At 37.1% G+C, this 25,822-nt stretch overlaps 1 protein-coding gene across 10 annotated transcripts in view; it reads left to right on the top strand.

Moving 5' to 3' along the window:
- Positions 1-25,822, top strand: part of LOC134546194 (sodium/hydrogen exchanger 10-like) — a 405,401-nt gene that overhangs the window by 187,940 nt on the left and 191,639 nt on the right. For 4 of the 10 annotated variants that reach the window (XR_010079097.1, XR_010079096.1, XM_063388789.1 and 1 more), the window contains exons 1-4: positions 6,275-6,429; positions 8,665-8,945; positions 9,529-9,700; positions 21,882-21,998. Coding sequence is in view for 5 of the 10 variants with exons in the window: in XM_063388789.1 (XP_063244859.1) it covers positions 6,342-6,429; positions 8,665-8,945; positions 9,529-9,700; positions 21,882-21,998 (658 nt within the window). In the remaining 5 variants the exon portion in view is untranslated. Of the gene's footprint in view, positions 1-6,080; positions 6,146-6,267; positions 6,430-8,664; positions 8,946-9,528; positions 9,701-21,881; positions 21,999-25,822 lie in introns of those variants that run through there. The other 6 variants (XM_063388799.1, XM_063388795.1, XR_010079099.1 and 3 more) reach the window with 4 other exon arrangements.

Here is a 25,822-nt window from a genome sequence, read left to right as displayed (position 1 = left end):
GTTCAAAATAATTGCATGACTACATTGGTAGGCATATTATGAAATTCTTTAAGAAATTCATCTTGGATGCATTAAATTAAAAATATTCAAAATATTTTCACAGCATGGAATATGAGAAAATGTTAAATCTATCTTTTTTGAGTACTATTTGGGAACATATAGGTTTTTACGTCAGCTACATTAAGTTCTGAAAATTTTCAAGGAGTTTATAGAAGTTTGAAAAAATATTTCCAGAAAAAAATGGTAACTTTGAAATTTACCTACGCCTGTAGGCTGTGCCAAAAGGGATTTTTTAAAATTGAATTGAATTAAATTCATGAATAGATAATTTGGTCTATATATTATCCTTCTGGCAAGGTCATTCTATAAACAATTTTTGAAGGAGGAGGAGGAGGAGGAGGAGGAGGAGGAGGAGAAGAAGAAGAAGAAGAAGAAGAAGAAGAAGAAGAAGAAGAAGAAGACCTTAATGTGGTTGTGAAGAGTTTAAAAACAAACATTCTGTGGTCCTTTTCAAGTGAAATTTGGAAAATTTGTACCACTGGTAGTAGTTTTGAGAACTGAAATATTTGAGATGTTACTCATCATAAAATTTTATCAATGCATTATGGCATATAGTGTAACAGTAATGTCGGGGCAGCATGTAAGTGTTATAATCATAGTGCCCTTATGCTATAGTATAGTGACAACTGAACAAGGAAATATAATAGGTATGGATTCAGAGATCACGTTCACTTGCTAAGATAAATGGAAAGATGGTTTATTATATATACCTTTGTAACGGCATTCCCTTCAGTCTCATTTGTTGTTCTTTCACGGACTGCTTTAGCTGCTGTTTTGGTTGTTCTTTTCTTTGATGTCTGTAAGCAAAACATTTATTTTAAATGACATGTTATTAGTGTAACACAAACAAGAGTTTAAAAGATTTTAACTAACAATAAAACTCAGTGGCACATTTCAGTAAGTTAAAAAAAACTGACTTTATTAACTTAAATATTTATAAAAAGTTTACTATTGCTTTCAGATATGTCTTCATCACAATATTTATATTCCTAATAAGTATGCTGAGAATCAAATAAGTATTAAGTGTGCTATTTCCTTGGTAATAACTTAAAGCATTGTTGTAAAATTTTAATAATTCAGTAAGAGTTAGCCAAACAACTGTGAATAAAACATATTTGAAAGATCATGTATCGCGTAACGAACACAGCGATTATTTTACTTTGTTTAGCATTGCAATGGAAGCATGAAAAACCATCCCCTCAGCTAATTGTGTGACTTATCCACCCATACTATGTGAAAAGCAAAGAATGCTATCTACGTTTTGAAGACTGTCAGTCTACAAAAATCTGGTAGTTAAATTTAGTCCAAGTTTATTATGTACACAAATAAGAAAATAATGAAGTTTCTACGCTCATTTATACACTATCCAAAACGCATTAACGCAAAACAATCCTCTACAACCTTTTAAATTCTTGTGTTTCTGCTTGTTTCCACCTTCTAAATATTAATTTAAGTGTTCCAAAAACTTCTGAAGTTGCAGAAATTATGTGTATAGAAGACTGTGATTTTATTCTCATCATATATATCATGCTTTTACTTAATAATCTACTGCACAAAGTGTAGTATAGATGAATTAGCGAGTGGGTTTTCCGATGTTGGCGACTCCGAGTCTAGGAAGATGGCGGACAAGCACAGTACATAACATTGGCGACGAGGTGGTTTTTTTTTTAATAAGTTCGTGGTTTCTCGGAAGAATGGCTTCGTTTGGACGTATGGACGAGTTCGATGAACGTTCAGATACTATAGGGACGTATTTGAAGAGGTTACGGCACTACTTTGACGCAAATTCGGTGCCAGATAGGAAACAGGTGGCGGTGTTGTTGTCTGTGATCGGGAAGACGACGTTCGGGGTTTTGTGTGATTTGGTGTCTCCAAGTGAACCGGGAGATAAGTCGTTCGTAGAGCTAGAAGAAATATTGAAAACTCATTATAGCCCAAAGACACTCGTGATTGCAGAACGGTTCAAATTCCATGGGCGTATTCAAAAAGGAAACGAATCGATATCCGAGTTCTCAGTAGCCATTAAGCACTTAGCACAAACATGCAATTTTGGCGCGTTTTTGCCGGAGGCCTTGCGGGACCAATTTGTTAGCGGCCTGCGCAGTTCAAATATCTAACAAAAGTTAATTGAAGCAGAATACACGTTGGACCAGGCCTATGCATTGGCAACGACACTAGAGCAAGCGGAAAAACAACAGCAACTGTTCCATGTTCCTCAAAGTCACAACAACAATTCCGGGCCTCAGGCATTGTCGGAAGAAGTGTATAATGTGCGGGTGCAACAAAAACATCAGCCGGGGACGGGAGCATTTGGAACTAGTGTTGGTCAACGGGAATGCTATCCGTGTGGTAGTAGGGAGCATATAGCGGTAGTGTGCCCATACTCACAATATAAGTGCCACACCTGTTCAAAGGTAGGACATTTGGCTAAGAAATGTCGCAAGCAGAAGGTGGCAGCAGTGTGGGGGGTGGCAAAACAAGACTCAAGGGTGCCCATTGAGGGGAACAGAGGAGGTGATGGCCATAGAAAGGAAGTGATGGAGTTGTTTAACGTACAGCACCCGGAGGGGGTGGCTTCAGTGGGGTACCAGGTACTGGTTAGGGTGGAAGGTAAACCACTGGTGATGAAAGTGGATACCGGATCGGCAATAACGTTGGTGTCAAATGAAACATACTTAGCAAACTGGCCAAACTTGCAGTTTAGTAAAGCTAAGCTGCGGACATATTTTGGGGATGACCTACCAGTGAAAGGGGGTGCTCAAGTGGAAGTGGAATTTAAGGAACAGAGGAGCCGACTTCAGCTATTAGTGGTGGACTCGGGTCAACAGCGGCTTCCATCACTATTGGGAAGGGATTGGCTCGGTCATATTCAGTTGGACTGGAACGGTATTTGTGCAGTTAGTGTTAGCCAGAGACATCTGGGGCGGGTACAGGAGGAAGTGCTAAGGGGGCTGCTGGATAAGTATGCGGGAATATTTAGTGGGGCGTTTGGAGAAATTAAAAATTTTGTGGCTAATTTAACACTCAAGGAGGGGGCTTCACCAATTTTCCTCAAGGCAAGGACTGTACCATTTGCACTTCGAGACAAGGTGGACAATGAGCTGCAGAATTTGGAGAAACAGCACATATTGGACAAAGTGGAATACAGCAGCTGGGCGAGCCCACTGGTCATTGTCCCAAAGGTGATCGGCGAGGTAAGAGTTTGTGCAGATTTTAAGGGGACTGCGAACCCTAGAATTGAACTAACACGCCAGCCACTCCCAGGCATTGATGATGTGTTTGCATCCGTAGCTAATGGTAGGGTGTTTAGTGTACTGGATCTGTCTAATGCATACCAGCAGTTGGTCGTGGGGAAGGAATCACAGGAATTGGTGACAGTGAACACCCATAGGGGCCTGTATAGATATCGTAGGATGCCGTTCGGCTTGTCGAGTGCTCCTGGTATATTTCAAGCGGTGATAGAGCAGATGTTACAGGGTATTCCAGGAGTGGTGGCGTATCTCGATGACATTCTGATTACGGGGGGTTCAGTTGAGGAGGGGTTGGAGCGACTAGAAGCAGAGTTGGCGAGGTTACAAGAACAGGGTGTACAGGTTAAGAAACAAAAATGCCATTTCTTGAAGGAAGAAGTTAAATTTTTGGGGTATGTTATAAGTAGGGAAGGTATTCGGCCAGCGGACGATCTACAAGAGGCAATTCAAAAGGCACCGGTACCTACCACAGTGACACAGTTGAAGGTGTATTTAGGCTTAATCAATTTCTATGCCAGATTTGTTCAGGGAATGTCAGGCAAGCTGAAACCGCTGTACAATTTATTGGCAGAAGGAGCAGCATGGACATGGGATGCCAACTGTCAACAAATTTTTGAGGAAAGTAAGGAATGGATACTTCAGGCACCAGTGTTAGTGCCCTTTGACCCACAGAAACCACTCATTGTAGCTAGTGATGCCTCACAATATGGAGTGGGTGCAGTATTGTCGCACAGGATGCCAGATGGCACAGAACGGCCCATTTGCTTTGCGTCTAAAACCCTGTCCAAGGCGGAGCAGGGTTATTGCCAATTGCAGAAGGAGGCGTTGAGCATCATCTTTGCAGTACAGAAGTTCCACAAATACTTATATGGTCACCATTTCACGCTGTATACGGATCATCGCCCGTTGACAACGATTTTTGGACCAAAGAAGGTAGTTCCATCTTTGGCCGCAGCCCGGTTACAGAGGTGGGCTCTTCTCCTGACGACCTATAACTATTCAAAAGAATACAAAAAAGGAGAAGACATGGGTAATGCGGACGCTTTGTCAAGGTTACCACTGGCCTACGAGCAGTCAGTGGAACAAACAGTTTTCCTGGTACAACGGGACATCCCAATCAAAGCGGACGAGATTGTGAAGGAAACGGAAAAGGATGAAGTCTTGAAAAGGTTAAAAAACTATACTATGTATGGATGGCCGCAGCATAATGAGGTGGCAAGTATGAAACCTTATGTCACCAGAAGGGATGAGTTAGCGATAGAAGATAATTGTATTATGTGGGCGGACAGGGTTGTGGTTCCACAAGTATTGAGAGAAACAGTGTTGCAGATGTTGCACGAGGGTCATCCGGGAGTAGTGCGGATGAAGATGCTGGCTAGGAGTTATGTTTGGTGGCCAGGTATGGATAACGAGATTGATGATACAGTAAAGAAATGCACAGCCTGCCAACTAACTAGGCATACCACAGAAGTCTTGGGTGCCGTGGCCGGAAGCTTGTCGAGTGGGGGAACGAGTGCATGTGGACTTTGCTGAAAGGGAGGGAAAATGGTTGTTGATCTTGGTTGATGCCTATTCTAAGTGGGTGGAAGTATGGCCAATGCAGAGCACGGTGGCAGAGAAAACAATTGAAAAGTTGCGAACGGCTTTTGCAGCATATGGCTTGCCGGAAAACCTGGTGGCGGATAATGGGCCTCAGATTCGCTCGGAGGAATTTCAGCAGTTTTGCAAGGCAAATGCCATCAACCTGCAGTTGACACCACCGTTCCACCCCCAATCCAATGGAGCAGTGGAGAGAACAGTGCAGTCAGTAAAAACAGCCCTTCTGAAGCAAGCAGTGGAGAATGGTCTAACGGGAGGGACACTCTCCTGCAGCATACATTGGATAAGTGGTTATTTGCATATCGCACTATTAAAATTAGGTACTGTAAAAAGAGTTGTATGGTAGGATAGGTTAGTTACATTAATAATACTATTAAATTGGGTGAGTAGGTTGTTAGGTTAGTTACATTTAAAAAATTCTGCAAAATTGTATAAACAGTTCCTGGTAAGGTTATATTGATAAACAATACTGTAAAATGGTGTGAGTAGTTGTATTGGCATTTTTTAATTCAACAAAATTCTTTTTTATGCTATAATCCAGCTTAATTATGAACACCTACGTTCTTATCTTAAAAAAATCATAAATGTTTCATATAGTTACTATTTTACAACTTACGTTATTCCATACATAGATACGCATTAAAAATTGTTTTGTGAACCTAATACTTAACTAACCAATTGTTTGTCGTATATATTAATTTGACTAGAAAACTAGTAACTAAATTAAGCAAATCTAATGACAAATTTAAATAAGATTACAATTCAAAACGAAGCTATTATTCGTCCCGATGTACAGAGATAGGTTAAAAACTTTATTTGAAGAGACGTTATCAATTACTTTGTGCGTATCACCCGGATATTAATGTTATAACATATAAATTACATGGCATGCAATCCCTTTATAGACATATTTTACAAAATTATTATTTTAAAAGCAAACAAACAATTTCCACGCGCATGCATGCCCGCGTGCAGGAGTCGACTTCTGATTATAGAAAGTAAAACAAAAATTGTATAAAGTATTTGTTCAGATTTTACAATGACAAAAATATTAAAATTGTACTCACTGATAAAATGTCACCACAGGAATCTTTCTATCTGTTCTATTTGTACACCCAAACGCAGCGCACGTAACCATGATAAGCGGTGAACACGCAATGTTTTGGGCAGGTACAATATGGCGATGGTGACGTAGCATGTGGCTTCAACTACGTCACAGCATGCCATCTCCTGACAATTCCTAACTCCATGGTAAATATTATTTAGTTGTATGGTTTTGCCTCAAGTTTGTTGCATACGTTCTATGGTTTGTTGTGCCATAGTGGGTCTATGAAATATATCTTTGCTATAAACCTCGTTGTTCTGTGTTCTCTATGGTGTTAAAAAAACTTTATAACACACAAAGTTTTGTATTTCTGAGTTTGTATAAAAATGAAATATTTAAGGACTTTGATTGCATTTTCAATTGTAAAATTATCTACTGCATTGAATGATGCAGATATTCAAGTAGAAATTGAATGTGAGTAGGTGATTTCAATATTGTAATTATGTTAACTTACTGTTCAAGTTTACATTGTTATTCAGATCAAATATATTTTTTATAAGTGACTGAAGTCCTATTTTAAATCAGTGTTCTTATGGAGATGATTTTTATCAGGGTTCCCACAGACAGGGAAAGTTCAGAGAATTTAAAAGGTGTCTTAAACCTGTAAAACACAGTGAAATGGACAAAATATTAGTTACCAAAGTGGATTATTAATTTTGAATACTAGTGTATTCCTTTAATGACTTAAAACCAGTCTGTATTTTATTTATTTATTATTTGTTATATGCATACCAACAGTGTGAAACTTAAGTGGTAGGCACAACATATGTACAACAAACACACTTATTTACAAATGGAAAACTAAAATAAATACAAACACAAATTATTTAAACAGCAGCAGCAGCAGCAGCTTAAAAGAAAACAGAAAACATCAACTACAAAAAAAATTTAAAACACTTATGTTTATCATATACATGTGTATTGTTAAAAACTCATGTGTTTCATAAGAGATCAATCAACTCTGTATTAATTTAATGATTTAAAGCTTGATAAAATCTTGATTGTCTTTCACATGCTCACAATTACTAATGTGTTGTTTCTAAGTTTGATCAAATAGTGTGGTTTTGTATTAGACACAGGCAGTGTTTGTTGCATAGCATTGCTGGAAATGATGACTGTGCATTGTGCATCGTCAGTGGGGTTGAAATGTGTTTTGTTAAGTATCTGTAGTTCACTGAATGCATGTTATCTTACAAGATTCATTTATAAGACAGAGAAAAAAATGTTTCATTGAACAGGGAAAACTCAGGGAAATGGTCTGGATCAAGAGTGTTGGAACCTTGTTGATTTATTTGTGTGTCTTTGGTTCCGAAGTGCAAACTTTTGACTCAGTGGTTACAGCTAATGGGTAATGGTTAGTGAGACAAAGGTCCCTGGTTCCTTTCCTAGTCAGGTCAGGGATTTTTCACTTCTGGAAAAATTTCTTTCCCGGTTGCAGGACTAGGTGTTTTTGCCTTCACTCCATTCTGTAGAAGGTAGGTAATGGTAAACCATTGTAGAATCACACTGTCATTAAAACTTCAGAATACTACAGCATTTTTTTTGGGCGCTTTTTTTCATTGTGATGCACAGATTACGTTAATATATAAGGGTTAATTGAAAGCAGGCATTGCTGATGCACTTGCATGAATGTCTGACAGATACTATTATGAAATTCAGTAAACAAATTTTTTATATTACTTTTTTAGTATTACCTTTAATTTATTTAGATGGCTGTTGGTGAAAAATCCAAATATTTCAGGATCATGAATTGCTTTACTTGATTTTATCAGTGTTTATGTGTATATTTGGTACTTAATAGATGGGATATTCAGTCCATACACTACTTGAATGGTAAAGTGTAGGAATAGTGTTGGGGCAGGGTAATAAATGAATATATATTTTATATATTTATTTATTACCTAATTTTTACAGTAATAGACAGAGAAGTGGGGGAAAGTTTTTTTAAATTTTTTTTTATTGAGATATGAATCCAAAGTGATTAAAAATATTTTGTAAATATATTTGTTTTTAATAATTCTGATATATCAACTAGTTTTTTTTTAGATTATCTTAAACTTGAACAAAGTTATGTTTAAAACTGTCACTAAAATGATAGTCAAGTTAAAGAATTTTTCAGTCATGTTGGTTGGATTTCTAATTATGTTTTTAAACTTTTTTTGGAATCTTTTTGTAATTTTTTTGCTAATATTGAATTGAATTGAATACAGAGATCATAGATGGTCAAGTCGACTAATGAATTAACTTGCATTATTTACCTGAATTTACTAGAATGTGTCTAATTCATATAAGGAATTTTCTGAAGTTTTTCAAGTTTTAACTCACAAAGTTCAAGGTCATTTGATCAAAATTATAAATTTTTTTTTTTCAAAATAGCATCAGTTTAACCTAGATTTTGATGAAGAAAGTTCAAGATAGTGGTTTTCACCAGGTCCTTGGGTCGTGCTAAAGTACCTAGCCCTGCTCATTTCAGATTCATTGTAGCCTATTCAGTATTCATTATTTTGTGATTAAATATTTTGTTTGGTGCTTTTTTTATGCAAATAATTCATGAAATTATAGGTTTAAATCTTGGCTGAATGATTTTTCATTGAGTACAGGGCTTGCCTAAAATTATATATTGTTTATAGAGTAATTTTTTTGTTCCAGATGTGTCGCCAAGAGTTTTGTTTGCCTTGCTCTTGATACTGGCGACAGGGTCAATTGTTCGACTGCTTTTCTCTCGTATTCCTCATATGCCTTGCCCATTAGGCCTGATTGCTTTGGGATTTTTTTATGGTTGGTTAACCCAAAATAGTGATGCAGCCAAAATGTTCACTGATGTGTCTGACATTCACCCAAGAATGCTGCTGCTTCTTTTCTTGCCAGCTCTGAATTTCAGGACAGCCTATACAATGGATGGCTATACTTTTTTCCGGATATTTTGGCAGGTTTGTAAAAACAAAACTTTATTGTGGAGATAAAATATATTTATTTTGTTAACAAATATTAACATTAATGTATTATAAATACGGTATCAACTATTACACTTTAAGGTTTATTGTTTTTTAATACCTGCAGGTATGGACTTTAAATTATATAACTTTGAAATTTTCATTAAAAATATTAGTTTACAATTCCATGCAACAAAATTTTTTAATTATTTGCTGTACTGCAGGGTCGCTGGTGACCACAAATTGAACATTGACAAGATTATAGATTTAAAATAATTTTTTTCAACCAACAAACAAGATGTCACAAATTTAACTGTGATAATAAAATATTAATTGATTGCATACTCTATCATAATCTTTGTTCTTAAAAAGTTAGTATAAAATATCTAATACAAAAGCAAGTGTGGAAGGTTTTTTTTCCATAAAATAATAAATATTTTTTCAAACATGTATTTACATGCACCAACAAATATACCAACGATGAATTGAAACTTAATCAAAATTTCTTTATTGAACTTTTTGTAATGATTCTTTAAGTGCTGAAATGATGAAACTGATCATTTCATGTTTCCAATTGCAGATTTTATTAGTGGGTGTACCAGGATTTCTTATTTCGTCAGTGGTTACTGCCTTCATTCTGATGATTCTCTTTGACAACCATTACGCTTGGGACTGGAACGCTTCATTCTTGTTTGGTGCAATAACCAGCACAACTTTCTGTCACGATGTCGTCACGATGCTACGGAATTTTGGTAAGGCAATATCATCCATCAACCAGTTATTTGACTAGTTGCTCGCAGTTTAGGTTTTGAAGGAGGCAGGAGTTAAGACAGGTAAGTGTTAAATGACAGCAAAGAAAAAAAATGAAAGCACATCAATAAATTACACATACACTAGGAGTGTGCGCCACACTTGCAGCGTTTATTGATTAGGCAAGTGTACTGATGGTTTGCAGTGTTAACCATATTGATGTACTGTGCCGGAAATTAGGTATTTTGGCACGTTTTTTTTTTAAATTTTCATTATAATTTAAAAATATTTTTGGAAATTTTATTTTCTATATAATTTGGTTACAAAAGGGTGATTTACACTTTGTTAGGCTGGTGTACTCTACTTAGTTAAACTTTGCTGCAGTGGCCTGAGGCACCTTATCTCAGGGACCAATCTGATCTTTTGCAAGTCTAAGATGACGTTAGCAGCCCGGATGACATTTCTCCCACTTGCAGCCACGCCCGGGGCCTGCATCTAAATTTGCACACAACAGCTCTAGACGAGTTATCATTTCTCAGAGCCGAGCTGAGACCAGCTCTTTCCGTCACGCATACGTCTTAGGTTCACTCATAGAAAGTCACGTTAGGACGCGTTTTCCCATGCCGAGTGGTGTCGTTTAGTCTCCCCCTCTTAACCCGCCTCCTAGCGAGTGTCATTGACAGTTCATGAACCCAGCAGGGCGAGTGGCCTGAGTCAAGGCCGTTTAGCCACCAGAACTGCGGTGCGATTTGCAGACACCCACGCCATCTAACGAGCTCCTTTAGAACTAAGCACCTCGTGGCTGACAGAGAAAGGCCATCAGCACTCCCTATGCGTATGAGATGAATACTTTCATTCCCCTTCTCAGTTAGGCCGCCAGAGCGCAGCACTGGCTACAGCATAAGAACACAGGCATCACCACCTCGACCTGGCTAGAGTCGATAGGCGGTTGTTTTCGGAGTTGCCCTCTAGAAAGCGCTGTGATCACGCGAAGTTCGAGTTAAACCATCGAGTTGTGTTTTGTTCTTTCCCCCCCCCCCCCCCCCCCCCTCGGGCATCTTCGGCTATCTTCGGTACACCCCTACCCCCAACCTTTATTCCAGGGTGGAACACAGTTTTTAATTAAGAGACTTTCCGTGCGCACAGACACATCGGCGCACGGGTCCTTTCTGGCTGGTACTACCGTAATCGTTGACACTTGTCTCCGCCAAGAAGAATGCCGTCACTTGTACCATGTAGTCAACAGACTACGAGGGATGAACTCCCTAATTTAGATAGAATTGTTTAGCCAGCCAGTAGAGTTTCATAGTCAGAGTGTTACAGAGTAGTTTTCTTTTTCTGGTTTTATTTAAATAATATATTAAATGATGGAATTCTGGTTAAAAATCGCGTTGCGTGTGTCGGGACTCCAATGCGCGCCTCCACCCTGAGTGACTGCATCACCCACCCTGCATTGGTGAGTGTTTATTTCCTCCTCGCTAGATTCCCCCCCCCCCCCCCCCCACCCTTTTCAGGTATTTGGGCCAATGTTTTTCGGGACTGTCTGCAAACAGGTCTTATTCGCAAGAATGGATCTCTGTCGCAGGCAGGGTCCACGAGTCCACAAATCCACGAACCCACGAATCCACGAATCCACGAATCCACGAATCCGAGAGTCCAAGAGCCGGATGCGGACTTAGCCGCATTTTCGCACACTCCCTCTCCTACAAACAGGTGCTCTGACGCCATGTTGACTGCTGGACTCCGGCCAGCGAGTATCCGACCTCCGGTCCTACAATATTTATGAACTTTTGGAATATCATCTAAATTACTATGTTTGAAGAGAAGAATTATATAAAACTTTCGTTCTGGACTTTAAGAACTTACATTGGGATTGTTTCTGCCTCTTTGTATTTTTTTTTATATTTGTTTATTTGTATTAAATGAAACCTTTAATAATCTAATTAGGGCCGGCCCGTAATTTTAACATATCCGAGAGCTCTTTGAATTGTGTAATTCGAATTATACTTTAACACATTTTATACCTCTTATATATTTGTATCTCATTGAATTGTTATAATTTTCATAATTTAAATAAATATGGAGTAATTATTTTTAGATGGAATCACACCTTGTTTCTGTTCATTCCTCATGTCCTTGTGAAACTAAAAGATCCACTGTTACAGCAGTGTGTAATGTTTATGGTATTATTTATGTACTTAATCTTATTTACCTACACTGCTGCAATGTTACAAAAATGGTAGCAGTTAGCGTGGTTTGCTCTTTGCTACAACTGGTAGCATTTAGCGTGATTAACTTTCTATCTGCTTTGGTTTGATTTATGAGCAATGCTGTAACAGTACTACTGATGGAAGTATAAACCAGCAGCAATTGCATTGTGGAATTGTTATGCTCTGAAGTGAGTTTTATCTATAACATAAGTACTCGTAGGCTTTACTAGTTTTGATTTGATCCCCTTTGTCACTCGACTTGTCTATGAGTGACACAAGTGCATTAAGCCACTGCAGCGGTGTGCCAACACAGTCGTCGAACTCATTTCCTGGTTGTTGGCAACCCTGGAGCAACGCTCAATGCACATAGCAAGGAACCCACTTCCCCAACCCCAATAAGGCCATTTAAAGCTGCCTTGTTGATTCGGTGGCTTCCTGGTGTATTGAAGCACCACTGCCCGCTGACCGCTTCAGTTCCTCATTTAGGTGCAATGTGTTACAGTAGGGTGTTCTAAAGTTCACGGATGTCACTAAAGTCAGGAAAAAGTGAGGTACCTGGAGGACTAGTCATGAAAGTCATGGAAAAGTCCTGGATTATACAGTAGTGGTGCCATAAGTCATGAAACTAGCAACCTTAAGCTAACTGTAATTTTTTTGCAATGCCTCACTTCATAATAATGTCTGTTGAAATTTCTTTACTCACTTTATATAGCTACACTATTATGGTGCTACAGAAAACATTTAAAAATCCCAAAGGATATAATTATTAATTAAGCTGCCCCTAACACAGGGGAAAAAATTCGGCAGGACTTCCTTCAGGTTAATGAAAAGGTTAAATATATGGAAGGTCTATTTCAGTTAAATCAGTAAAGAAATAAGATAAAGGCCTCATGTACAAAGTACATCCATTGCCTTAAGCCGCCTGCTCTTGACTGACCTATGGTCACTGTCGTTCTAATACTTATCGCCCTTACACACAGGAGTGTGCTTGTTTACATATTTAAATTTAATACACAATAAACCCATAACATAACACATTATTCTACAAAATGTCAATAACATTTAAAATCATATTTATTTGTTTCTTAGTTTTGATAATTAAAAGTTTCTTACCAGTTTCAACTAACTGTCATTTTGCACTTTATTTACGGCCGCCATTTAGCATATTCGCTACAGTTAACATACAGTAAGTCCTTGATTAATGGACAGGTTACATTCCCAAATATTGTCTGTTAAGCAAAATGTCCGGTTATTAAATCACTATTTCCCATAAGGAACAATGTTTGTTTCTCGGGTTTTGTTCCTAAACCTTTCAAAAATGTCAACACGGACAAAAAGTCAAAACCTTTAGAGCTTTGATAACGCAAGCATGAAGGTTGTAAACAGATTAGTCTGATACTTTTGTCAAGAGCGAGGGTGAGAGAAAGATCACGAGTAAAGGCCATTTTATAGACACTCCTGATGTTGTGGTACCGTGGCCGGCATGTAACTTCACTGACCATGATTTATAATTCTTTTCACCTTGGACAGTGGTTCATCCGTCGTCAGGAAACTACACTCGTAAATATCCACCAGTTGCACAGCCGTGAAACGAAAAAATATTGTCCCCAATTATTCGGCAGTTGTAGTATGGTGACGGCAAAGCACAGTTTGCACTGGCATAGACTCGTGCCAGGTGAGTGTAAACAAAAACCTTCAAATTCCTAGAAAGATATTTTCTACCTCATCAGTAGATTCACGGGCTGACCATGGTACTCTTACGACACTAGTGTGTGTAAGTCAATTTGAAATGAGAGAGAGTGCTCATGACAAGTTGCTGTTTTCCCTCACATGCCTTTAGTGGAAGGGTGGTTAGACACTGGAGGTGGGAAAATCGATAGCAAACCTTTCTTCTTCTTCCCGTAGCTAATGGCAGATTATGTTCTTTTGTAATCAATACTGCTACATAAAATCAAACACTCAATAATATTTCACTGAACACAACAAACTATAAATCTGTATTTATTTTGGGTTGACACACCACAAATGCACAGTGCCTGTGTGGCAAAGGACTAATGGCTGGCTACAAAACTGTTTGGAAAAGAATGCTTGTGTATGTCACCATCCAGCAAATCGGTGAACCTGCTCAGATCAACTCGTCATAAAGGAACTAAGGGGCTGATGGAAGGAGTGAGTGGGCTGTTTTCTGTGTTACAAGTATCATAAATATTTTTGCCATGTTGTACCCTCCTTTTTGACAGGCGCGGAGTGAAAAATACGCAGACGCGCTTTTAAAACAGTTGTGTCATCCTTCGATAATCATTATGCGTGCATGCAAGAATTATTCACATGTGTACGCAGTGTAGTGCTTGAATACGCGTGTAGGGGTGTATACAGGCTATTCAAGAGTAATACCAACCACGCTCATTCATACTTTGCAATGTAGAAATGTCCTCAGTAACATGTTTGGCATCTGTTTACCAAATTAAAGACAGTAAAATATAGTGTCCGTTTTAACAAATTTCTGTTAGACAAGTGTTCATTAATCAAACTGTATAAGTAATAATAAATACTTTTGCTAATGCTATTTCCTTACAAAATTCATAGTATTACACCTAATTATTAATAATAATTACTTAATACATAACACTCTTATATTTAATCAGTCCATAAATTAAACACAAGACATGGTGAAGCTGGCATCACATGGGCAGATGGGCAGCGGGCCAACTAAGGAGGCCCTCATCATTTTATTTCCTTTTAAATACAGTAGAGTCCCGAAAACACGGCACTCAATATCTTGGCCACACCCTGACAAAGGGAAAATCCCAGTGCGCAGACTCGTTCAAGGTCCTGCATTCCTTTGTCTCGCGCCACACCCCCACTCCTCCCCCACATGTCTGGCGCCGGCGTGCGCTGAACCATTCAGTGTTCAGTCTACCTGTAGCCTTTGCCAGTGTTAGTCAATTTCTTAAGTGCGTTGCGCATCTCGGTGTGAGTGACTGAGTTTGGGGGTGCTGGACAGTACTCTGTGATGGCTTCCCGTCTCCCGTTTGTTTGAATGTTGTTTCACGTGCTGCTGAGTTACTTTCCACCCGCCAATGCATGGCAGGCGCCTGGCGAGTGACGTGTCTGGCTGGCATTCGGCTGGACGAATGGTAGGGGAGGGGAGGGGCCTACCCAAAATTTATGTGTGCAAGGTCAGCACGATCTTATCTTTCTCTCTTCAGCTGTTGTAAATGACCTTGAACTAATGGCTAGGACATGGTGTAAGGAAGAGGAGGTGAAACCTTGCGCAGGTTTTCCCCCTCCATGCGCTCCCTCGCTACGTCACCTTGGTTGTAGCCAGCGCTCTTCTTCCAGGGGCTATCCATCCATTTCATCTGCGTCTCGTGCGAACCTTTGTTATTGTTGGTGCTTACATAATCCTGAGTGCTTTTATGTGGCTGTGCAGTGTTTGGATTTCACAATCATTTCAAAAAGACTCGAGATTCTGGCATTAAATATTTTTCTTTTCTAAAAAAAATTAACATTTTTTCAATAAGTGGGTGAACGTATGCAAAAGGAAGGACAATTTCTGTGTTAGCAGATTTAAGTTTAAACAAACGTGATTTTAAGTAGAAATTTACTTGTTTTATGATACGAGTAATTATTTTTATTTTTTTGTATGATTAACTGTAGGTTAATATTAGGTCAAGGAATATATTTTGTGCTAAATACTAAGTTATTATTTATAATAATAAAAAAGTCTTTCATGGTAAAAAGGTTATTTATTGAATGAATTTATTAAATGATATTTAAACGTATATATATATATATACATTAATAAAACTCAAATAAATGGTTTTTAAAATGTTTGTGTGTTCGGGCATCAGCGAGAACTAGAGAATTTATTTCAATTAAAATTTTTTTTTATTGTTTGTTATAGAAATAACCTAAACACTAGTTTGTGTAGCATTAATAAAGGAGGAAAAATATTTCATCAATGCATGTAAACAAATGGAATAAAAGTAGGAATGTGAACCCCCTATACATCAAAAATAAACATGCACATTTTTTCTATTGTTCACAATGTTCTCTTTAATGGAGTGGGGAGGACGTATTATATCATTACGTTTAAATATAATTAAATATACACGCAAAACTGTGAGATATTAATTATAAAATATACAGAATCGAAACAGGCTTAAATACAACCACTTTTGAAATTTGAGGTCTAATATGTTTGTTTTAAATGAATTCGTATAGGCTTTGGAAGAAGTTCATTTTTATTTCATTACTATTTCATTACTATTCATATGTATTTAACATCATAATGTTAATGCAAAATACCGCTTAAAATGCATTGCGTGAAAGTGAAAAGCCTACTTCTCTAGTTACATGTGATCATACTGATTTTAATAATATGTTATTTAGGTACCTAAAGGTATTTTAAGATTTCGGCATTACAATCTGCTTGTGTTGTGTTATTTTGTTAGTTTACACATAATAATGAAAATTAACGTTAATGAATTCATTGTTATTAACTTTTGATTTTGCCAATTTTTTTCCATTCAAGCGTTTGGATAATGGTACAATTTTGTTTAAGAGTTTGTGTTTTATGCCTTAAATAGCATTTAACACATTTAAAAAAAACTGCCATTTTAAATACTTAAAAATAAAGTTTGCAGGGACAATCGCTCAGTACATTCTCAGCATAATGCCTGCAAGCTGTTTTTTGCTGAATATTGTAGAGCTATTTGGTTTAATAATATGTTTTAAATATATTTTTTAAATATATTATTGATCATTATTTATCTTTTTGTTTATTGTTTGTAACTAAATAAAATTAAAATTAGTAAATAAATCAAAAGCGCTTATGGTTATGTAAATTACAAATAAGTATTTAAAAAACCTTTATTTTGTATTAGATTTTTGAAGTTATACTTCTTTAGGCGCGTTATGAAAAAATGATGAGAGTGAAATTTTAAGATGTGCGCGCATCACTGTAACACAAAATTAACAGGTTGAAGCTGCCCGCTAAACCGCTCGTTAAGTCTAAAAAAAAGTTAACAACAAAATATAAATTGAACCTCTATTAGTCGCATATGTTGGCACGCTAGTCACCTCTGATCACTGTTTTCATATTTATAATATTTATCCACATGTTTCTAGTTTCTACATTCACAACACATGTTTTAGTTTCATACAAGTGCAAATTATATAATATGTGCTAATAAATTATATTCAGTAGTGATTTAAATTGAATATTTTGATTATTATTATTTACTATTCGTAAATATTAGTAAAAAAATTGTGCTTATATACATTTTCAAGTGCTCCAATATAATTGAGATTAACTATCCGTATGTATTATTTATTGATAGAAATTAAAATATTATTCTTTAATATTATCAATACTAAATATTATTAAATTATTAATGTTGAACATTTATTATTGGCTATTTAATATTTACAAAATAAAGAAATACATTTAATTAAACATTTAATAAAAAATTTGTGATAATAATTAAAATCAGACATCAAAAAAATATTAATTTTTAATATTTATTATTAAATTGAATAAATAATAAATATTTATAAAAATAAATGAGCAAATTTAATGAAAACTTTTTGATAAAAATGAAAAGTGAATATAAAAATTAAGAAAATAATAAATATTAAAAAAATGAATAAACTTAAATTAAATTTTTGAATTTATTATTAAATTAATTTATTTTCTTTCAAAATATTAAATAATCAATAATAAATATTTAAAATTAAGAATCTTATAATATTGACGTCGACCCAAGTGTCTCCTCGGCTCCTTCAGGCCGTTATGCCTCGTCAACGTCCTCCCTTGTTTCCCCAGTGTCTCCTCAGTGTTGTGCATCGGCCAGGGACGCACCCGCGTGCGCCCTAGCACGCCAGTGAGCCAGTGTTAATGTGTAAATGTTTCTGTGTGTATATATTTCTTTCCAAATGACCGTGACTTTTTAAGGGTGTAAATAATGTAACTGTAATGTATTAACTATCGTGTAATAATCTTTTAATTCTTGTAAACGTGTCGCAGTGTCTATATGTAAGCGCGGCCTGGCGCTCATCCGCGTCGCGAGGGGTGGCGCTCTCCCACGCCGGCCGATTCCCCCTCCCCTCCCCCGCTGCCCGCGCGCGACGGCCCGCGGACGGGCGGGGGAGAGCAGTTGAACTCAGGACTCGAGCAGCGGCGGACGCGCGCGCTGATCGTGAGACGGGTCTATCGAGCTCACGGTCCGGCGACACCGACACAGTACGAACATTCGCAGCAGCCGCGCTGCCTACGTTATGCCGCCCACGCGATTGGGTGTCCGAGTTATGAGTTACGAGTTACGTCACGAGTCGGTCATTATAGGACGCGTAAGTACATACGCATCGCTGAACTTTCGCCGACATTACGAGTCAGTACATAAGCACAGCGCACGCATCACGTGTCTTTGTGAGGGACATAGTTACTCTTTGCTGCACCATCGCCGACGTTATGAGTTTGTACGTAAGAACCGCGCACGCGTCACGTGCCTTTGCGAAGCAGTTGGATATCAGGAACTTTGTTACGTGGGAGAACTGCCAGTACGCGTCGGGACGAGTGGGCCGTACGAGACGGTCTTCGGGGGCCGGGGTCTTCGTGGGAAGGGCGCGCACCCCGCGACGGAACCGCCAGGCCGCGGCAAGCTCTCTGATTGCAATAAAAGAGCTCGTGGAACGATCAACATCGAGTGGTCCTTTCGATCTACCTGTCATTCTACCTCACCATCCCTCCAGGTCCCGCATTTCCCGGTCCCGGCCACGTCGGCCTGGACCCACACCTCTCCGACGAGAGCAGTACGGGCATAACAGGAATTTCTAGTAAACAGGGAAATAGAGACCAGAAGCCGAGGGACGTCAATATTTAGTACAAATTATGTCATATATATATATTATTCTCTAAATTTTATTTATTTAATTTTTCAAATTTAAACTGAACTTTATTGACTGTTTTTCCTATCTTTTTCCAGCCCTTTTATTATTTTATTATGATTAATTATTTGCATGCAATTAAAAACTATTTTTTAATGATGTCAAAGAAGTAGGTATAACTTCTCACGCGCGTACATAAGTACAAGCACCCATTTTTTTTTTTTTTTTTTAATATGTGTGTATCATTCTTTGTTGCCGGCATCCTGAATGTATTTTATCTCTATTTTATTAATATTCATAATAAATATTTTCGAAGTGTTTTCATTCAAATTCCCATTACAATTCTGTGTCGTTTTATGTAAAATCAATTTTTTTTTTCGACAGTGCTGACATTTATGGCCATTGCGGTATCTAGATAAATTTTATTATTAATATAAACCCCATGTTTTGATACTAATATATTTATTTAAACTGTATGTTCTAAATGCATGCTTTACAATGTACGTAGCAAAGTATTTTTACGCTTCGTGGTAACTCTCACTATTCAAATGATTGTAAATGAACAGTCTGTGCGTCGTATTCCCGTAAGCGCGCTGCGTGTAGACCGGGCGGTGTGACCAAGGTGACGTAGTGCGCAGTGGAGGACGAGTTTGGGCGGCCGGACGGTTTCACCTCCCTTTCTTTACACCATGGGCTAGGCAGTGCCGTATTTTTTTAAGCCAAGACACTAATTCTAAGACGGCCCTTACCGTGAATGGATTATCCGGGTTTATTTGTTTTTACAGGATTTCAATTATCCGGGCATCGGCGGGTCCCAATTAACAAGAATAATGGGGAGTTTACTATTTTTTATCCATCTGCTGCCAAGGCGCAGTAAGCCTCGGGAGATATTATGTCACATGACCTTGGCCTTAACCCAGCTGCAAGCCAGTGTCTGAGAAACTTGACAAGACCTTCCGGGCTTTTAATCGCTAGTCCGTGAAATTCGGTAATCCTTGATTATCTCAGTCCCGACAATCACGTATTAACAATGTTCTACTGTATAAACGGGTCTTCTTTGTCAAAACATTTATTGATTAGTATAAATTGATTTGACTTTGAATAACTCAAGTGTACTTAGACCCATTCCAATGGAGTTATAGAATAAAAGCAAAAGAACGAATCAGTTAATATTAATTTGTGGGCGCCAACAACTTCTAAGAAGTTGTAATTATAAGTAAACAATAAAAGTGTGTTAATACGTAGACTTGAATATGAATGACACAATATACGTATCGTGATCGGAAAATAACAGTTATCAATTTTCAGTGACATTCAATTACTACCAACTGATATTCATAATTTGTTTCATACCAGTAAAATAGCATCAAACTCATTGAACCTGTTTTATTGTAAGTCTCCAATCAGTGAATGTTTACTATACAAAATGAATTAAATTTTTTTATTGTCCTGACTATTTAGTAGGTATTCGTGGTATAATTCGCTAGTTCGTTAGATTAGATGACATACAACATTTAAACATTAACTCAAGTTGTCCTCGACTTAAGCATTCTGGTATTGGCGAAAGAGGTATTTACTGATTTTACGTGATTTTAACTATTACGGTGTGTTAGTTTTGCAAAACTAGTAAGTTTTACTAGATTCCTTTATAAATATATGACCGACCTGTAGGAATAGTTCATTGTACTAGAACTATGCATTACGGTTTCTGTCTTCTTCATACGGGAACTCAGCAACGAATATTCCACATCTTCATCTTTGAAACGCCTCTCCGCTGTTCCGTGTCTTCGTCCTGGGAACGCCTCTCGTTGTTTCCGGATGGTCTCGTACTGTCGATTATTCAGTATATTGCTTTCTTCGTCCTGGGAACGCCTCAATATTTCTTCCAATTTTCGTAGCTGTGATTCATATTCTTCATCCTGGGAACGCCTCAATGTTTCTTTATAATCTTCATATAAATCGTAATTCCTCTTCAGGTCAACAAATATTTCCAAATTATCAATATTATCAATTTCTTCTATTATTTCATGCTATTCTTCAGAGTATTCAAAATGTCTTAATTTCCAATTTCTTCAGTAATGTAATTTCACGTCTCGCTTCTACGAAGGTTCCTATATCAATTCCCATTTTTGTTTTTTTCACTTAAAATTCCAAACAAACTTTTATTTTCCAGCAATAGTTTTTGTTCTACTGTCTTCGACCAATACCAGATTGTTTTACAAACTTTTAGTCATATAATATTAATCATGAAATTTGAAAATATACTCTCTATTGGTTAAACAAAATATCTCATTCCTTGAGCAAAGAAGTTTTACATTAAAAGACATACCTACAAAATTATTGACTTATGGTTCATAGAGAAATAAAGACATGTACACTGAAGTGAAATTATAAATATGACACATTAATTTTGTTCCTCCATCTTGTTCTATAAAGTTTCCAAGTCCAACCTTTATATTTATTTGGACAGTTAATTCTTTGTTGTATTTTCAAGTAAACAATACATGCAAGTAGAGTACCGTATTTTCTGATGAAGCATTCATACTTATTCTTTTTGAACACCATTCCCGATAAGTCGACATATTCACAAACTCGGTCAACCTTTGGTCCACATTAGGCCGACTTTTCGGGACTCTACTGTACCAGGAAACTGTTAGTTATCTTAAAGGATGCAGGGGGTACTCAAACCTTACTTGAATCCATCATGTATTATTAAAATTTCTAATCTTTCCAATTTTTCTAGACTACTTTTGACCTCATTCTGAAAATATTATCATTTTATTAACTCTTTCTTCCACAATACCACAGAATCAATCTTGTAACTAGTAATAAGTCAAATCTTAGTTTCACTACTGAAACTAGTCATAAGTTTCAAACCAACAAGAACAACTGTTTAAAAAACTCATAATATAGTAAATATATTTTGGAACATATAATTTTCAATATGAATTAAACATATGTGTTCTACAAATATAATAATGTATTTTACAAAAGAATTTTATTTAATATAGTTGTATGTATTAAGTCATTTTAAGTTTCATACAAAATGCTCAACTTTTGATTGGTTGTTTGGCTATTTCAGATCAGTCCAAACCTCTGGTGACACTGCTTGAGGGTGAACATTTACTGGGAGATGCCACTGCCTTAGGAGTGTTTTACTACATAATCTCTCCACGGATTCGTGCAGCAGAAGGAGAGAGTAAGTACACTGCACTCTTTGCCATACACACCTAAAGCTTTGGTCTAGGCAAAGTTTTTTTTAATCTTTCCTGCATAAAACATTGAGTAGCTGAACCATTGGAAATTCACTTGATTAGATGCTTCTATCTAGCATGTTTTCACAAACTTTTTGAGGTTGCAGTATTATAAAAGTAGAGGCTCTGAAAACAGGGTTCAAGGTGTGGATCTTAAGTCGGTAGACATCTTGGATTATGTAATGGCCACCATCTTGGGTAATCTTGACCTTAGACCACCTTAATCCAACATCTTAGTTTCTAGAAGATTTTAAATGCTGTCATCTTGGTTGTTATCGTGTATTAAATAATTATAAAAATTTGAAGAAAAATTAACTAAAAATGCACTTACATGATCTACTTTGGAGGTATGTTTAAACCTGATGAGTGCAAAACTAACAAAATATTTAGTAAAAAATTATATTAATATGAAAAAATTATATAAAAATTACTTAATGAAAATGCTCTTACATCATGGACTCAGAAGTTATGGGAATTGGATATACTTACTTATAAAATGTACATTTTAACTTTTTTATGTTAACTTCGAAAAAGCTGTCCTTGTACTGAAAATCATGCTGTTGAGTATTTTTCATATTACTCATACATTTTGAAATCATGCTGAAAGCTTTTCTTGATTTCAATTTCACATCTTCTACTTTTATAACTTATGGTCACTAGCACCTTAGCTTGTAGCCTAGCATAATTCCTGCCCCCTGTTACTAATAACACTTGAACTGAAGAATGTGTTATGTTTGGGATGTTTACTTAATGTTTCATAATTATTATATAATCATGTTTCTTCTAGTATGCATAGTCATTTAAGGTGTTTTGTTTTTACTTAAATACTAATTAATTATTATTAAATCTGGTTTGGTTTTACATAAAGATGAATTTTTTTTTCCACTATAATTTGTGTGGTCAGTTAAAATTAATGTTTCAATTAATTATGCTTTTACAATTTTAAACCTTTCCCCTGGTTAGTGTGGTGGTAGAAAGTTTAAAAAGGAAGAAAGACAGGCGAGACATGGGTGTGACAACTTGTCGCCATTTTGTTATTTTTCATGCCCCTAGTTAGTGCGTTATAGGGGAAACCCAACATGTAGGTGCATGGCTGAGCACCAATTAACTAGAACTCTCATTGAGCGCTGTCTCACCAGCCAATCAGGACAAACCTTGTGGAAGTGTTATGCTACTTTTCAAATTTAAGGGAACAAATGTTAGAAATATACTTTCCTTGTATGGTCATGTTTCTGGTTTTGCTCCGTATTTGGCCAGTTGGCTCACGGGGTTGCTTCCCTTTGATTTAAACTTTAGGAAGGAAGGCAACTTCGTTGTTAAAATCAGTTTGTTACTCAATCGTCAGACCATGTGGTCGTATTTTCAGCAACTCACTAAATTTCTAGATGGAAATGTGACGGGATAATTTCACGCATGCTGGTCGTGGTTAGGCCGAAGAGTAGCTTTTTGTTTTGGACTTGCGTAACTAGAAAATTGACCCTAGGTGTCTTCATTGGTCCATGGCAACGGTAATTGCCCGCAAGACCACTAGTCTCGCATAATTCTGTCCTTCATTAAAAAATGTTTAGCTGAAAGATTTAATCAATGTGTAATATATACGAGGGTTGTCTGGAAAGTTTCAGACCTCAACATGTGGTCAACGAAAATTGGGGAATGTATTTAGTCATTTGGAATATACTGTCTGAAATTTCAGCCATTTTGGACGAGCAGTTGTTTTTTAACCATCGTTTTCGTGAGTCAATGCGCATATTTTTGTGAAAATGAAAAAAATGTGTATCGAAGTGTCATTAAATGTTGTTTTTGAAAGGCAATACGCCTATGCTAATTGAAGACGAGCCGGACGGTGTGCACGGCGACTGTACGCCATAATTTACCGCAGGGATATTTCGGGCAGCTCAATTCAAACATGGCCACACCAGCTCGGGTGACGATGAACATCTGCAACACCGAAAACCGCAAAGGGAGAATCAGCTACAAAAAATGCAAAGACTGTTCCTTTGGCCAGAGAAAAAACAGAGATACTGTTTTCTAGGATAATTATTGAACTGTCTTAGTAAATTATTTTGGAAAAAGAATAACATAACTAAGCATCATTACTTGACAAGCTGAAGGCAGAAATTGCAGAAAAATGTCACATTTGCAGAAACAAAAAATTTGTTTCACCAGAACAATGCACCAGCTCACACCTCAGCGGTTGCCATGGTGAAAATTTACGAACTGCGGCTTGAACTGCTTGACCACCCTCCTAACTCACCAGATCTAAACCCAATTGACATTTTTTTTTTGTTCCCTAGGCTAAAAGTTGCACTGAGAGGACAGAAATTTTTGTCAAATGAGGAGGCCAACACTTTCGTAAACAACTATTATGCAGAGATTCATGCAAACAATTGTTAAAAAACAACTGCTTGTCCAAAATGGCTGAAATTTCAGACAGTACATTCCAAAACATGACTTAATACATTCCCCAATTTTCGTTGACAAGTGCTACCATCTTCATGTTGAGGTCGAAAACTTTTCAGACAACCCTCATATTTCACAGTGTTGAGTGACAGTAACCGTGTGTAAAAATCAACTGGACCTGGTACGTAAGTTGTGATCAACCATGTTTTGCTACGACGAATAAATCACAATTCTGTTCAAAATTATTTTATTTATTTTTTCCAAGACAAATAAGAAAAAAATTTAACATTTAATATATAATCATTCTTAATTAGAGTGAATAATCTCAAAAATTATCTTAAATAATTGCAAAAAACATTAACATTTCTGCAAATGTACCATGAACTGTTATTCTGTTTTGCCTAGCCAGGCCAGCCTGGAATATAACAAGCTTATGATAATAGAGTAAGATAATAAGCATAAACATGTTGGTAATTTCAAGAGGAGATGCTCTTCTGTAAAAATAAAAAATTAAAAAGAAATAAAATTTTGAACACCATATAGTTCTTGTTCCAAAAAGTACAGTTTAGTATTAAATTAACACTTGTTAGTTTGGAGAGTTGGATTTCATTACGAGAGTTAGTGCACGGGTGCGTCGTATGAAATGGCACACAGACCCGGCGGACACTCCTCCCGAGATGTGACGTCGCCGTTGTGGAAACAAGATTCAGACCCTCTTAATTAAACTTAAATTATTCAGACCTGATCTGCTCTCAGCATCGGGCACACTTACACAGATAAAAGGTGATGTGGGCTCTTCAGGCATCCCATACATCTATTATCCGGAAGGTGGTCAGCACATGGCCAATAAGCAACATGGTTTATCTCACTGTATTAATTAGTTGAACAGCTTCTCTCCTTTCTTGTACACTCTTACATTAAGCTATAAAAAGCACAGTGGTATGGATCAGCTTAGGTATGGTGAGAACCCCCCACGTGGTCACACAAAGAATTCAGGTAGTTAGTTTTAAAGACCCATGTTAAAGATTAATAGTTAAAAATTCTGCCGACTGAAGCAAGCCCCGAGGATAAAACTAAATCAATTTGGATTACTAAAAGATATAAAACAGAATTATACTCAGCGATGGTGATAAATGAAGTCCGCGGGGTGCTGGCTCTTCCTACGTTAGCCGGTGATGATGTCAGACCGGGGGGACAGAGCATGGGTGTTAGTCAGCGGGAACGCCTCTACCCAGTGAGTGTAGCAGTCTGTCACTACTAGCAAAAACTTTTTCCTGCGTGTGGACCTTGGGTACGGGCCCATCTGATCTAGTATTGAGGCCTTACTTGAGGCACTCGAATTACGAGCCAAAGTACACAGTTGCCAAGA

Source organism: Bacillus rossius, chromosome 1 (assembly GCF_032445375.1).
Source record: "Bacillus rossius redtenbacheri isolate Brsri chromosome 1, Brsri_v3, whole genome shotgun sequence".
NCBI lineage: Eukaryota > Metazoa > Arthropoda > Insecta > Phasmatodea > Bacillidae > Bacillus > Bacillus rossius.
Note: the sequence above shows the minus strand (reverse complement) of the source record. Positions and strands in the feature narration are given on the sequence as shown.